Source organism: Lissotriton vulgaris, chromosome 10 (assembly GCF_964263255.1).
Source record: "Lissotriton vulgaris chromosome 10, aLisVul1.2, whole genome shotgun sequence".
Lineage (NCBI taxonomy): Eukaryota > Metazoa > Chordata > Amphibia > Caudata > Salamandridae > Lissotriton > Lissotriton vulgaris.
Window position 1 is genome coordinate 464,922,291 of NC_141698.1, and position 14,250 is coordinate 464,936,540.

The 14,250-nt window shown below is 43.2% G+C and overlaps 1 protein-coding gene across 1 annotated transcript in view; it reads right to left on the reverse strand.

Moving 5' to 3' along the window:
* ROGDI (rogdi atypical leucine zipper) overlaps window positions 1-14,250 on the reverse strand; it is a 421,371-nt gene that overhangs the window by 203,335 nt on the left and 203,786 nt on the right. Inside the window, exon 7 of the mRNA XM_086941328.1 lies at window positions 5,703-5,801. Coding sequence (XP_086797454.1) covers window positions 5,703-5,801 — 99 coding nt within the window. The remainder of the gene's footprint in view (window positions 1-5,702; window positions 5,802-14,250) is intronic.

The following is a 14,250-nucleotide window of genomic DNA, read 5'->3' on the forward strand; positions in this document are numbered from 1 at the left end:
GGCATGTGTGTACACAACATATGTGCATTGTTTGATTTCAGGGGTGCAACAGGGTGTCCTTTGGACACCCCTGCACCCTTGAAATCGCAATCTCAATTTGTGATTAGCTAATTGCGAATCGCAAATTGAGATTGTCTTCCCATTCATTCCTATGGGCCTCTAGGCCCATAGGAATGAATGGGAAGGGATTCCTTAATTGCGATTCGCAAAATGCTAATCGCAATTAAGGAATTCTAAGAAATCGCAATTTATTTAGCGATTTCTTGATGCATAGGCATTTGCAATTCCTTAATTGCGATTCCTTAAAAATCGCAATTAAGGAATCGCAAATGCCGAGTTTGATGCATGTACCTGAAAATGTTCTACCAGTCCTGGTAAGGCAATCACTTGGTCTGACCCAGTTTTCTCGCCAGGCAAACACACCGGATCATGGCGCTCAGCATTGGGCCAAGTTAAACCCACAGAATCCCAAAGGCAACACAAGATTGACAAGTATACAGCCCCCACATCCAAAGCTTGTGGGCTCCAACACCCCGCAACCACCCAAGCAGCATCCTCCTTGACAGAAGGCACCTGGGCCATCATATTGGCGATTCAGATCTCATGCACTGTGCTCAATTTTAAAATTGGTGAGGTGGAATCCCTCTTACGCCAAAAATGTTGTGGTGTCGCAGACAGGGTCACTAAGGCCAAAGGCTGGGTCTCAGCACTGGACGATAACCTGAGCGAACACAATCCATAGTCTCCAAATTGACATCTACATCTAAACTCCTAAAAGGACACTAAGAGGAGGCCACAAACAAGGCCCAGCACTGTAATCTTCATTTCATGGATTTCTCAGAAGGCTCAATACCGGAAACTTTCCAAGAGAAATGGATTGCCTCTTGGGTGCCCGGATCCCAATTGTCCTCTTGATTTGTGGTGGGTAGTCCCTGGAGCCTAAACTCCCTCCTTGCCCAATTATTGCAAAGATCATATAATACAAAGACCGAGACAAGATCCTTCAGGAAGCCTGTAAAACTGGGAACTCCAATGATCAATCTCAATTGTATCATGATTTGCCCAGACTACACCCGCCATGTTCAAAAAGCCTGGAAAACCTCAAATAAAATAAAGGTGTAACTTAGGGCAATCAATCTGCAGTACATGCCGATGTTCCCTGCACGACTCAAGATCATTCATGACTCCAATACCAGCTTTCTTGACATCCCCCGAAAATGCATGGGAATGGACAATGGAACAACGAACTCTGCAGAACAACCCACCTCCCGCCTGGAGGTCACTCTCTTGAGGGTCCCACACCCAGAGAAGGCGCACCGAGATCACTGCCAAGAGCCAGAAACCACAGAGCATAGATTCTAGACTCTCTCTCTGAAACAGACGAATCCCACTCAGGGTCCAGGCCCTGGCATCTATAAGGACAGTCACTATGGCAGTTACCAGCCCATGGCCAGAGATCTGACAGTGGACAAGACAGACATGGCGTGAAGCCTCCCTCAATCTCCATCATAATGAACCCAGACAGCACCGATATCTCCTACATTTACAGCAGGCTGGCATGGACCTACATTTGGTTTAACATCTTTAAAACATGGATAACGCCAATATGTCTCAAATAGGGAAAACCAAGAGGCTTTGCCTTTGCCAGTGCTTGTTTCATTTGCGTTGTATTGTATTTCGATTTCTGTAGCACTTCACCCCTCCGATGTGGCATCGAAACGCATGAGCGGACGGAGAGCACGCTTGCCTTGGGGAGGGCTTGCTTGGTAGCGGGATGAAACTGCAGTAAAGCCGCTACTGTACTGTTGTGAGTCAACAGAGCGGTTCTCCTGTTTGGTCTTGGCGCTTCCGGCTTTGGTATGTGAGGGTTAGAAAAGGCGAGAGAGGCGGAGCACTTTACATTCATTTATTGTTACACCTTATTAAACAGGCCTCTTTAGAATCCGCTGGGGGATGACGGGCATCTCATGGCACAAACTGAATACTTGCAATCACTACGGATACAATGAATGTTACCCACCCACCTGGAACAAGTAGAGAAGTTATTTATTTCCATAGCCGGCCACTCCTCGTGCCCCCTGAGCAGATGGACCCTGACTGAGAAGTAATATTTATGGAGCAGCAGGCGAGCCGCTGTAGGGACCAGTTGGGTATCTAGGCGCGGAGGAGCCGGGCTTGTCTCGTCCCCTCAACACTTGCTAAGATTTTGAGTGTCTAGAGTATCTCCCGCCAAGCTCAGTCGTCTGCCGTTTGCTTGGCCTTGGTTTATGGCGGGAGGGCGGCACTTGTGAGCGAATTACTTTCAAATGTGTCAGCTTAATTCACACGGCACAATAAAATGTCTGTCAGTTCGGGCATCAGAAAGTTAAAGTTTTGCCACACTTGGCAGGAGACCCAGGCTGCTTTCTATGGAGAACACGTGTGGGTTCAGATGCTAGGGCACAGACGGGCAAAACAAATGCAAAATGTATTGAAAGGACAGAAACCTTAATAAAAGACACAGTGTGGCACGCATTCCTGTGGCCTGAAGCAGAATCGAGCAAAGAGAAAGGAGGAAACGAAGGCAGAGTGTGGTCAATGTGGAACATAGGGCAAAAAAACGAAAAACACAAGCTGCCTAATTCACTGCAAGAAAATCGCTTGCCATGACGTACACTGTTCTCTTTTCCTGCTGTCCCACTTGGACGGCCTCAGCCTGCTTTCCTTCTAAAGTAAAAGGTTATTTATCTTTATGGGGCCATGTGTTTGGCCCCATAAAGATAAGAAACCTTTTACGCAGAAGGAAGGCAGGCCAGGCCATCCAAGTGGGACGGCAGAAAAAGAGAAAAGTGTACGTAAGCAAAAAATCTTTCCCAATGGCTGGCCACTGTTTAGCATAAACGGTGACGCCGGCCAATGGAAAAGAGGGGAGAGGCTTAAAGCCCGTTACTGAAAGCTCCTCAATCTCATTAAATCTCACCAGCGAGACTGCGCATGCGCAGCAGACACCTAAAGACACAGTTTTTGAGCAGAGTGCTTTATTTTCTTCTCCGTGAAGCTTTTCCTTCTTTAAGCAGCGTGGTCTCTCTCTTTTACAGAGAGAGTCTGCTGAAGACTGTTGCTACTCTTCTGTGAGGCTGGTTTTAAAGTACGACCTTTGACCTCTATGGTGACGAACAGGCCCTCAATCCTCTCTTGATGTCACCCCAGTGGGGACAATTTAAAATGTCAACATAAGACTGCATTGTGTACAGCGCACCTCCTGAAATTATGTACTTTAAGCTGATGTTAAATGTGATGAAGGAAAAGAGGCAGTGAAAGCAGCGACAGGCAAAGACTAACAGAAACCTGTTGTGCTTTTTGGTTGCATCGCCCTAAAGAAAAGGCATGTGTCACCATCAGTCCTTTTGGTGCGATTTGTAGAATTACCTGAAGACCACAAATACTGAAAAGTTAGAGGCACACACCTTCATCCTATGCCTTCTTCTATGCACATACTAGGTGGTACACAAATACACGTACAACCATACCACATGTGCATTCATTCCACTTGTTGCGAGGACACAGACTCAGCGCTGACTGAGCAGACACATGGTCTCACTTATGTGTCCACAAGCCAGAAGATATCAACACAAGCCACCAATGTTAAGAGAGACTCAGCACCAGAGCAAAGGCAATTACACGTATTAGCAAGGCAAAGCCCTGTAGGTTCCAATAATTCATCGGATACACGTTTTCACACCCACACAGATTTAGTGCAAAGTTGCGGCTGTAGCATCCCATCACATATGTATTACCCTCTCGCGAAGGGGAACAGCAGTCCATGAGGGCTGAGTGTCAAGATCCTGTAGAGACTAGAAAGATGCTCAGAGAGGGACTGTTTGAAACATCATTACGATAAAACCCCTATGCAAGCACTTCTGCAGGTGTTCACTACGGCCTCTCTGCACAGCACAGAAGAGGGCAGCACCTGTGCTGCAGGAGTAGATGGCGATCTGGGAGCATGAGGTAATAGTGTGGAAGGCAGTCAGTGGCCAAAGAAGCCTTAGTTCATTTTGGGCCTGAATGTCCAAGATGAACTCGAGCTGAGCCAGAGGACGCTTGAGTGGCTCACCCACCTCTAATTGTGAACGAAAAGTTTAGACTCCGTCTTTGCCACAGTTTTAGCAGGCTGATGTTCATCCTTATTTAAGGAGCTGGAGTAGCGCTATTTTACCACATTAGTCAGCCAGTGCTTTTTAAACATATCTTTGATCTTGTAGCGCATGGACTCCGTTTGCTTGCACATGAGGTGGTGAAAATCTTGGCTGCAGTAAATAGACACTCTTCGATGATGCACACAGAGAAAAGTACTCAGAGGGAACATTACTCACATGTATGGCTGACCAGAGTGCATTAGTAATGATATCTTTTCCCCACTAATGATATTCTTTATTAACCGTACTATTACTTATAATCTTTATAGTAAAATAACTTATATTGCTAAAATAGAGTAAAATGCACTATGCCAGCATGGGCGCAGTTATTAGCAGTATGCTCCTAAAGAGACTGCATTGCCATAAGTTAAAAATAATGTGTGTGCTCCAGATCACCCCAACATTTGCTTGTATCTGTAAGACAAGAAAGAAACCCCCTATTTTTAGGAATTCATCAATCTTTGTAGCAGAGTCGGATTGAAACCCCTTTGAGGACCAACTCTCTCTTATAGTCTGTTTGGCCACGTTTCGAGATCTTGAGTTAGATAACTTCCACCACGGATGGGGCGCCGGCTGATTTAATTACGGAATGGGGATTAGGAGCACGCTGCCTCACAGTCCCAGCACAGTTTGCCCCTACGCATCCTGGTAAATGCAGTACACAGTTCAAATTTACTTCAAAATTAGCTGGAGTTTTTCACCAAAGTTGGTGCAGACATTGCTGTATATCTCTAGACACGTGTTTCTGGGTTGAGCCTGTCATCGGTAGAGAGCAGCAGAATTGGAGAGCAAAGAAAAATCATCTGGGGATGCTGGAAATGCTGCCAAGTAACTCTCAGGTCACAGTACCCCTCACAGGCACACAGGTGCATCTCCAAAGCCCATTAGCTTGCTGGTTCAAGGGAGCCTTTTAAACAGAATACCTCATGCACCAGGAGTCAATGAACTCAAAAAATGATGTCGACATAAGTATTAGTCAAAAAGTGACTGTGGATACCGCTCTCTCCGGATCTGCGCTGAAAAAGAAAGAACTGACGTCAGCGCACGAGGGCGGCGTCTAAGTACCTACTCCGATGTCATCCCAGCAACCACGACGCCAACGACGCACGCGGAGTCGACCAACGCCACCTTCCGACGCACAGGGGTACTGCTGATGAAAACTTTCCGGATCGTCTGGGGGTAATTCTAAGGTAAGAAATCTATAACTAACTGTTTCTTTCAGATATTAATCTTATGAAGGTGCTATTATTGTCCTCTATGCAAGTTAATGGCACTAGGGAAGCACAATGGCCACCAAACTCCCAAAACATTACAGTCCAACCTACCTCAATAAAAGGAAAAAGGGGTGGGGGCCTCTCAAAAACTGCTGAAGGCGAAGAGGGTAATGAGGATCTCTAAAATGTTCTGGGATACAAGAAAAAAGGAACTCCACAGGGTAGAGTAGACCATGCTTATACAGAGGCTCCTGCACAGTTTCCAAGTTACAAAGCATCACAAAAGCCATAACCTCATTTGGTAAATGTTTACCGTCAAGCTACTTGAGGCAATCTCCGGAAGAGTCAAAGTGGCTGGTGTAGTAAGGCGATTCCGGGCTCTGGTCAGTTGCAGCATCACAGCATCCATCAACTAGGGATTTAAATAAACCTCCATAAGTATGGGAGAAAAACAAAGAGAATCATAGCAGTTGCAAGCACTCTTTATCAGTCCCATGTTTTGCAGGGCTCACGATCAGGGTCATGACCCTGTTATTTTATCCACCACAGTAGTCACCCATCCCCTACTAATTAACGACTGAGGTTGAACCGTAACCACATACAAATCTAGATTGTCCACTTTACACCATAAATGTACCCAGTCCAAGAAAGAATGTGTTTTCCTTGAAGGAGAAATCAATAAATGAAACAAAAATGTAATCCTGGTTTGTGGAATTGGAGGTACATTGGAGCACACCACATTTCAACTTTTGCACAAGAGCTCTCAATTCCACCGCACATCCCACCAACACGACCTCCAGTCACACTCCTTTAACAAGCGCAGGGGAGAAAGGCTTCAGCGGTATCTCCTATACAAATTAAAGCCTTCCTTCTCAATGCCATCTTCTGCTTTTATCATTCAGTTTCTAGTCTTGTTCCACACTGCTGTGTGCAAGACTCTCCTAACTGGGCTCTAAAGCCCTGCCGTGGCACCAGTAAAGCCAGTTTCCCATGATTTTGCCTACTCCATCAAATGCCAAAGAAAATGTAAACACATTTCCTGATTCGAAGGGAGTCTCCACTTGCTTTCCATCAGAGTTTATACCTCAATCAACGTTTCTACATCACAAACAAAGCAATTCTCTATAAGAACTCAGAGTACCCTTCTGGTCAGCTCTGAAAAAATGACAGCCACACCATTGCAAGACTAAAACTCGTCAAATCAAATAATGTAGTTGCACTTAAACTCAGTTTGTCTTCTGGGTGTTTTTTATTTTACTAGATCCATAGCCACTGCTCAAAATTCGACTCAATCTGTAGATCCACTGTCACATACTAGGCAATTTAAAGTATCAACTTGTTGTGGACTACATCGAATTGAACAGAATGTATCAGTTTTGTTATGTATCATGTGAATGAAACTTATTGAGCTGACTGACTCCCCCTTATGCAATGTGGGACACGCCCTTGCACGTTGAGGCTAGGTCCACACTAGATAAGCATTTCAAAGAAAATGTATAGATAGCAGAAAGGGGCAGTAACAGGCACCAGTAAACATAAAACAAACATTGGCAAATCAAAAAGGCATGGATTGCGTGCTCAATTCCAATCCAGGCCTATTCACTTAACCAAAATAAAAGGTAAATGTAGATTCAATGTAAATTACATTGATTTTAAGACGTTTACGTGGGCCACAGGCAGAGTAAGGCCGTTTCGGCAATTTCCCTTTCACATGGCAAGCAAAAATAAATGACCAGTGAAAAGAATACCATATAATGCATTGATAGTGGCTCTCTACCGATTGAGGCGTTGTGTATTTCTCCATTTGTTCAAATTTAAGTCTCCCTTTTTGCAGATGGCACATCGTGCCAAAACATAAGCCAAGGTTAACTTCACACATGCAGTGAAAAAACAACCATAACAAATTAAAGGAAAATGTAAAGCAAATGTTTCACAGCAAGATAGCGGCTTCATCGAGAATAGTGTTCTGTAGACCCCTGATAATTAAGAATAGCAAGAAAAATGCAGCCAGGTGCAGTATTCATTCCCGCTCTGGACTAGCATCACTCAGTTTGGCGAGTCACACCAGGATACCTCATTCTACCAGAACACCTCTAATAGAACCAGCTAACTGGTCAAATTTCAAGGCTATGGCTGTTGTAAAGAAAGCACTACAACCAAACGTGCACAGTGAGTCCCTGAAACAAAGTGTACCCGCCCGATGACCCCTAATCAGGATGAAACTGGCCTTGGGTGAATGGTGTTCCGGTTCCGGGAGGCCCTGGCCTGGATGTTCCGTCTGTCCTGTTCCCATTGGAGCAGGGTCAAGATCGGTGTGCATTTGGCTGGGTCCAAACGAAGGTGGCATGGTGTGCTAAGTAATGATGCTCTGGGATGCGGCCCAAGTAATTACCAGCGGCTGAGAAGACGTCAAGCATTCCATCCGTCGCTTCCTTGCTATTAGCATTATTGTCGTCGAGGAACTCTTGGTGGGCTCTACGCACTGGAACACGAAACTGACAAAAGCGGTAACTCAGGCAGGCAGATAGATAGGCTGTCCAGATTAAAACGGACATACAAGAAATGACTTTCAAGCAAGGTCCACAAGAAGAGCCTCTACTCCTCCTTCTAGGTTGCAACAAGAGATAGAATATACTAGTCTCAGCAGGTACTGCGATCATCTCAACACAGGCTCGGACATCTTCCAGCCACTGAGAGGGCACACATTCATTCAACGGCCAGACCTAATACATTGAAACACACTGCATCACTCGCTCAAACAAAGCACAGAATTATATGCATCTGGACGAAAAATAAAACACTGAGGAAACGCACACACACAACCACACCCCACCCATCCCCCCTGAGACAATATCACATACACAGAAAAGAAACAACCCAACAGATGTACAACCCATACTCATTGCACGACCAGCACAGGGCACTACCAGCACAGCAATCGCACAACCCATACTCGGTCTCATACAAATCACACTTGGAAAATTCAAAAACATGCAGTTCCTCTTTCAAATGCACTTACCCACAACAAATTGCAACTTCCAATGAGACACAGAGACTGAGAAGAAACACGACCAAAGACACTTCCAGCGAAACACAGGTGCCAACAGCATTCACTATCCAGCTTACCTACCAAACAGAAATCGAGGCAATTGTGATGGAGAAAACATCAGTCCTCGGCCCATCCGGCAATGCCTTACACAAAACAATTCATAGAAGTAACACTAGGCACTATCCCGGGCCTCAACTTGGCAGAGAAAGAGACACCAACAATAGCCCTAAAAAGCCCTCTCTAACTTGACAAAGGAGGAAGACTATAGAAAAGGTGCAATAACAGGAAACAGTAATAAACCACAGAATGTGATTGCACTCCAGAACTGAGTGGCCATACTGGAACACACCTTTAAATAGAAACATTGGAAAACGGATTAGAAAGGCTACTTGGAAGGATAATGAAGGAGTCTGGCTCAGTGTTACAGTAGAAACTGAGAACAAAGAACAATTATTCTTGGGTGCTTCCATGTGTGAGCCTTACAAAAGCTATATGCATTAGCATGCTTAAAAGCCACTTTTTCAAATTCTGCAATGAACATACGAAGCAGGTTGGGGCAAATGAAGCCCCCATTTGTTGAATCTTTCATTTGTAGATGGAACCCATTTTTATTGTAGAACAAAACATTCTTGGTAACACCAATGTGCTGTACACTACATATACTTTCAGGGTTACCCAGTGCGGTATAAATGGATCAGTTTACTGCTAATGCAATCAGTGGGATGTCCGGGACACCCGGTGTTGCAGTGTAATTTAGGCTTTTCTTTAGGTCATTCCCCATTATTTACATGTTTCTTGAATGGTAAATAAATATGTACAACAGCAAGGTTGTGGGAGGCAGGGAAAGAAAGCAAACAAGCAATTGCAATGCAATAGGTCTCGCATTACTGAATTTTTTTAACTACTGGCGTTGCAAAGAATAATGCAACGCCAATAGCTAAAACTTTCAGTAATGCGAGACCTATTACATCGCAAATGCTTACTTTAAACAGGCATTGGAGTGAAGCAGCACACAATGATCCAATGGCAATTACTAGTTGAAGGCATAAAGCATATAGCACATTAGGTAAAATGCACTGCAATTATTTACACCGATTCAGAAGGCCTTTGGCTGCATTCAGCACATGAATCTCACAGTTCAATCTCTTTAGTGAGAAGTAATATCTTACATCCTCGCATAACAGCTGTTTGAACAGAATGTTCGTGACTTAAAAAAAGGGATGCCTAAAATGTTGTCAGGGAGGCCGAATCCTGAATCTAGGCTGTCTGAATGTCACTTCATTGTTTAACTTAAAGAAAAACAAAACATAAACGTAACATAACGTGTATTTGTAAAGCACGTTCACCCCTGACGGGGCATCTTGGCACTGAATAACAGATGTTTATTGCTACCCAACTCAATAGTACTCATTTTATCGACCTCAGGTGGATGAAAGGCTGAGTGGAACCGCCGAGATTTGAACCTGTAACCATGAGGTCGAACACAGGCCCTGCAGTGGATGCATTAGTCCACTGAGCAAGCAGACCCGGCTGAAAAAAAGCTTAACTACAATCAACTAGCCAATGCTGCAACAACAGTCTGCCAGCTAAGCATGCTAAGGAAGAATGGCTGCAACTACTGAAAATGTATTTTAAAAAAATTAAGCATACCCTAAAAAGTGTACCATCTATACAGTAATAAGGACACAGAACTGAAATGCGGTTGCTTTGTGTAACGAGAAACGTTTTATTGCAGTGATTCACAGAAAACACACAATGTCCAAAAGTGAAAGGCAACTTCAAATGGCGTGGTGTTCTGCCTGTATTCTAACAACATTTTAGAATCTGGCTACTGCTTGTGAAGATACAAGTGAGTGGGATATAAAGGTAACTGCTATGAAAGCCTTTAAACTCAAAGAAACAGCAAACTCAACCAGGCGTCATTATATTAATGCCCCACTTTGCACCCAGTCACTGATCAATACAAACAAATGCCTTCCAGTTCCAAGTGCCTGTTGCTGCAGAGCCGGGCTCCTGCTCCCTGGAAAGGCTGGGTGGCTCACTCTGCAGGTAATTACGTTAACAGCCTGTTGATTACATAACATTTAAGTCTCCCACAGCCAAAGAACAGAGCGGACATGACCAAGCATGTGTGCGAATGGGCGATTAAGACTGCCTTTTGGCACACCCGAGGCAGGCCCCGCCCTCACATACATTCACACACAACATAAATGTACAGCTACAGAGTCGGGGTGGGACAGAAATTATGCCCTGGCACGAAAATAAAAGTGGCACTCGTTTGCATTTCAGGGCAGTTTTGAACTTGTAAAGACAGGTGTGTAGATATTTTGGTGGGGAAGGAAGACTGAATGCATATGTATGTCAATTCCATCGTGTGAAAGCAGCATGGGTCGCACATTTTATAAGGTGTCATTACAACCCAAATTAAGAGCACTCCTTGTGTTGACTAATGTAGGATAAACAGGCGAGCTAGTCTTGAGGATTTAAACCAGTGACCTCAATGTCTCACAAACACCTGCAGCAAGGATGCTACCCAACTGAGCTACCTGGTGGTCTTCCACCATGTCACCCGTCTGCTCCGGTTCACACCCTGGAGTAAGACCAGTGCTTCAAACTGAAATGTAGAAACAAGAGTACACACCATCCCACAGCACCAGCCTAGTATTGTGAAGTCCCTATACTCTCCCTTTAAAAGTATTGAGACCCTGCTGAGAAGTGCTGGTACTCTATTTCGAATTAAAGAAGTGCAGTACTCTGTATCCCCACTTGACCAGCTTGTGTGATTCTGTGCACACCACTTTTATCTCAGCGTATGTCTTTCATCAAGGAGCTAACCATGGCAACAGTAGGCGCTACAAAAAGACACCAGACCGGCACCTGTACAGGCAGGCGGCAGCAGAAGCAGAGCTTTAGTCTCTGGTGTCCCTGCTGTATCCGATTGAAGCACAAGTAGAGTACAAGCATTTTCAATGGAATAGTTCTCACATTTACGAGTTTGAGCTATTGGCATTGTTAATGACAACGCCAATAGCTTAATCTCTCATAAATGCGAGACCTATTGCAGTGCAAATGCTATTTTTGGAAAAGTGCCCCATGCTGCGCTTTCACATTAATAGCGACCACGCCCCTTTCCTTAGACCCGGCTCCTCTAAAGTAACGAGGCGCGGCCGCCATCAAAGTGAAAGCAGGGCATAGGGCGCATTTACAAAAAAAAGCAGCAGTTTGTCAAGTTGACAAACAAATGTTTTTTTTTGTAAAGGTGCTCCATGCCATAGCTTCTCTTTAATAGCGGCTGCGCACCTTTCTTTAGACAAGCAGTGTCTAAAAAAAGGGATATGGCCAATAGGAAAATGGAAGCGCCATATGGGGCACTTGTAAAACAAACAAGCATTTGCAATGCATAAGGTCTCCCATTAGGAACGTTTGAGCTATTGGTATTGTAAATGACACATTTTTTATTTATGTGTTGGTTTTGAAAATAGCAAAAATAATAGCTTTGTCATTTACAGTGCCAATAGTTATAACTTGTGTCACCTATAGCATTTGTAATGCAATATGTGTTGTATTCACGTGACTTAGATGTATTGATATTACAAATAACAATGGCTTTTAATTTTTTTAATAATTAATACTTAAATAAAAGGTATTGTAATTTATAATGGCAATAGCTTAAACTTTTGTAAATAACTTTTGTGAAGAATATGTTCAGTGTATTTTATTGTGACGAAAATCCAAGAACAGAAGTGAAATACTAACCTCTTTTTGTGACATTTGTAATAAAGCTTGAAACATTGAGAGAAAATATTTGACCCAGTTGTTGTTGAATGGTTGCACAGATTGATGCTGTAGTGGCGCTGAGTGATGTTGTGGTGGCGACTAGTGATGCTGTGGCATTCAATGATCCTGTGGTAGCGCATAGTGATGTTGTTGTGCCCCTTAGTGATGCTGTGGTGGTGCTGAGTAATGCTGTGGTGATGCGATAGAGTGAGTGGGATAGATAGAGTGAGGGCAATAGATAGATAGAGTGAGGGCGATAGATAGAGGGAGGGCGATAGATAGCTAGACAGATAGATAGAGTGATGGCGATCAGTATCTAGATAGATAGATAGAGTGATGGTGATAGATAGTGATGCCAATAGATAGATAGAGTGAGGGCGATAGATAGATAGTGAGGGCGATAGAGTGAGGGCAAAAGATAGATTGATAGATAGATAGAGTGAGGGCGATAGAGTGAGTGCGATGGATAGAGTGAGGGCGATGGATAGAGTGAGGGTGATAGATAGATAGACAGATAGATAGAGTGATGGCGATCAGTATCTAGATAGATAGATAGATAGAATGATAGATAGATAGAGGGCGATAGATAGTGAGGGCAACAGATAGATAGATAGATAGAGTGACGGTGATAGATAGTGAGGGCGATAGCAAGATAGAGTGAGGGCGATAGATAGACAGATAGAGTGAGGGCGATAGATGGATAGACCGATAGAGTGAGGGAGATAGATAGATAGATAGATAGATAGAGATAGATAGATAGATAGATAGATAGATAGATAGCTGTGTGTGCAGTTGTGTGTGTGGTTGTGGTTGTGGGTGCGTGGTTGTGTGTGTGTGGTTGTGTGTGTTATGCTTTGTTTTCCTATGCTATATTTTGTTATGCTATGCTATGTTTTGTTGTGTTTGGTATGCTATGCTATGTTTTGCTAGGCTATATGTTTTGTTTTGTTATGCTATGTTTTGTTGTGTTTTGTTAAGCTATGCTATGTTTTGTTGTGTTTTGCTATGTTTTGTTATGCTATGTGTTCTTGTGTTTTGTTATGCTATGCTATGTTTTGTTTTGCTATTCTATGCTTTGTTTTGCTATTCTATGCTTTGTTTTGTTATGCTATGCTATGTTTTTTTGCTATCCTATGCTTTGTTTTGTTATGCTATGCAATGCTTTGTTGTGTTTTGATATGATTTGTTATGCTAGGCTATGTTTTGTTGTGTTTTGCTATGTTTTGTTATGCTATGTTTTGTTATGCTATGCTATGCTTTGTTATACTATGTTTTGTTATGCTAAGCTTTGTTTTGTTATGCTATGCTATGTTGTGTTTGGTTATGCTATGCTATGTTTTGTTGTGTTTTCTTATGCTATGCTATGTTTTACTATGCTTTGCAATGCTGTGTTTTGTTATGCTATGCTATATTTTGTTGTGTTTTGCTATGTTTTGCTATGCTATGTTTTGTTATGCTATGCTTTGTTTTATGTTATGTTATGCTATGTTTTGTTATGTTCTGCTGTTTTGTTCTGCTGTTTTGTTGTGTTATGTTATGCTATGCTATGTTTTGTTTTACTATGCTAAGTTTTGTTTTGCTATTCTTTGTTATGTTATGTTATGCTATGGTTTGTTTTGTTATGCTATGCTATGTTTTGCTGTGTTTTGATATGTTTTGTTATGTTATGCTTTGTTATGTTATGCTTTGTTTTGTTATGCTATGTTTTGTTATGCTATGCTATGTTTTGTTGTGTTTTGTTATGCTATGCTATGCTTTGTTGTGTTTTGCTATGCTATGTTTTGTTATGCTATGTTTTGTTTTGCTATCCTATGCTTTGTTTTGTTATGCTGTGCTTTTGCTATCCTATGCTTTTGTTTGTTATGCTATGCTGTGGTTCGTTATGCTTTGTTTTGTTATGCTATGCGCGTGAGGGTGAGTGAGGGTGAGTGAGGGTGAGTGAGGGTGAGTGAGGGTGAGTGAGTGAGGGTGAGTGAGGGTGAGAGGATGAGGGGGTGTGAGGATGAGGGGGTGTGAGGATGAGGGGGTGTGAGGG